General features: G+C 57.9%; 1 protein-coding gene across 1 annotated transcript in view; it reads right to left on the bottom strand.

Moving 5' to 3' along the window:
- Positions 1 to 485: 485 nt before the first annotated feature.
- The window catches only part of LOC146588077 (insulinoma-associated protein 1-like), a 4,006-nt gene continuing 2,665 nt past the window's right edge, over positions 486 to 1,826 (bottom strand). The window contains exon 3 of the mRNA XM_085318589.1: positions 486 to 1,824. Coding sequence (XP_085174715.1) covers positions 1,263 to 1,824 — 562 coding nt within the window. The 3' untranslated portion in view covers positions 486 to 1,262. The remainder of the gene's footprint in view (positions 1,825 to 1,826) is intronic.

Below are 1,826 nucleotides of genomic sequence, written 5' to 3'. Positions count from 1 at the left end.
CTGCCATGCAGGTTGAACAGGGCCGCCGGAGGATGCTGCGGCCGCAGGGCTGGAGCTGGACAAGCCGCCACCGGGCCGCAGCTTCGCCYGCCTGCGCCAGACCGCTACCGCGCAGAAACCGCCTCGTTTCTCCCCTTCTCCCCCCACCCTGCCAAGTGTCCCCTTCCCTTCCTGGTGTTTTCACCCCTTGGCTCACAGGTGCGTGTGTGTGTGGGGGGGGGGGGGACAGGACCCCTTTTCGGAGCCTCCTTTAGAAAAGCAGCATCGGGGGCAGGGGGAAAGCGGAGGGAYGCACTGAGTCGCCCCCTCCCCAGCAATTCCCTGGTAACTATGCTTGTTAAAGGTGCTGAGCAGCCCGGGGCGGCCGCAGAAGAGTGCAGGGATGAATTTGAAAATATTTTATTTCAAATAGTAAATAATTATACAGTCAAAACAGTTCTATCGAAGCACTCTATAAATAGCTAACAGTTAAGAAAATAATGTGTGTAGAAAAAGAGATTGCATCTAAAAGTAAGAGCTGTCAGTTGCACGAGATAAAAYGGTTAAGATTGTGTGTTATTCTAGGTATAAAAGTTAAAACCTTTTTTTCTCCTCTTTTTTTCTTTTTTAGCACATCCCTTTAGAAAAAAAGAAAAAGATCTAAAACGCACAGTGAAATGGCAGGAGGGCACAGGGATGGGCGAGTGCGGGCTGGGGGGTAGGGAGAGGAAAGGAGACAAAAAGCGCATTAAAACATCCGCGACCAAATAATTAATCGATCTCCATAATCAATATAAATAAATAACCAATAAATAAACATAATTACTCAAACCAACATATACAGATCAAAGGCAAACCAGTGGGGCTACCTCGGGGTGGGAGGGAATGGGAAAAAAACGGGGAAAGGGAGCAAGGGGACGTTGGCATGTCACAGTTAAGGCAGTTTCTACAGCGTTATTTTTTTTTTCTTTTAAGAAAAAAAAAAGAAATCTTTGCTCCTCCGGAGACCATCGAACAGCGAAGAGTTCAAGGCATTTTGTGGCTACGACTATTAGAACAAGAGTCGCTCTCCAAGCAGTCGGATTTGTTCGCGTTTAAAAATATAACGATAATAAAAAGGGGAAGGGGTTCAGTGGGGGGGAGGGGGGGATAAAAATAAAGATAAGAAGGAGGGGGGTAAAGCCAGATTCCAGCAGTTCGCGAGCCGAATTAAAGCTAATGGCGCGGCGGCGAGCTCCGCCGGGGGGCCCGGCCGGCCGCGGGCCGCTGCCCGCCGTCGTCCCCTAGCAGGCGGGCCGCAGGGGCACCTGGAGCAGGACGACCTGGCGGTTCTCGGAGGGGTGGCACTTGTTGATGTGGCGGGTGAGGCCCGGCGAGCTGTAGAAGGTGGCGGGGCAGTGCTTGCAGGGGAAGAGCTGCGCGGCGTGCAGCAGGCGCAGGTGGCGCTCCTGGCCGCTGCGGCTGGGGAAGGCCTCGCCGCACACCGGGCACAGGCGGCTCGCCGGCGGCTCCGCGGCGGCCGGCGGGTGGCCCAGCAGGTGCTTGCGCAGGTAAGCCTGCCGGCGGAACCGCTTGGCGCAGCGCGGGCAGCCGAAGGGCCCCTCCTCGGAGCCGCCCTCCGAGGCGCCGCCGGGGCTCGGCGTGTCCCGCTCGCTGCCGCTGCCCGCTTCCCGCTCCGCCGCCGCCGCCTTGCCGGGCTCGGGCGCCGCCTTGGCGGCGGGCGGCGGGCGCGGCTTGTGCCAGCGGCGGTGCGAGGCCAGGTTGGCCGGGCACGAGAAGACCTTGTCGCACTCGGGGCAGCGGTACTCCACGCGCACGATCCGCGAGCACTTGTGCTGCGCCAGCGC

Source organism: Rhea americana, unplaced genomic scaffold (assembly GCF_003343005.1).
Source record: "Rhea americana isolate MKP2758 unplaced genomic scaffold, rheAme1 scaffold_542, whole genome shotgun sequence".
NCBI lineage: Eukaryota > Metazoa > Chordata > Aves > Rheiformes > Rheidae > Rhea > Rhea americana.
Note: the sequence above shows the minus strand (reverse complement) of the source record. Positions and strands in the feature narration are given on the sequence as shown.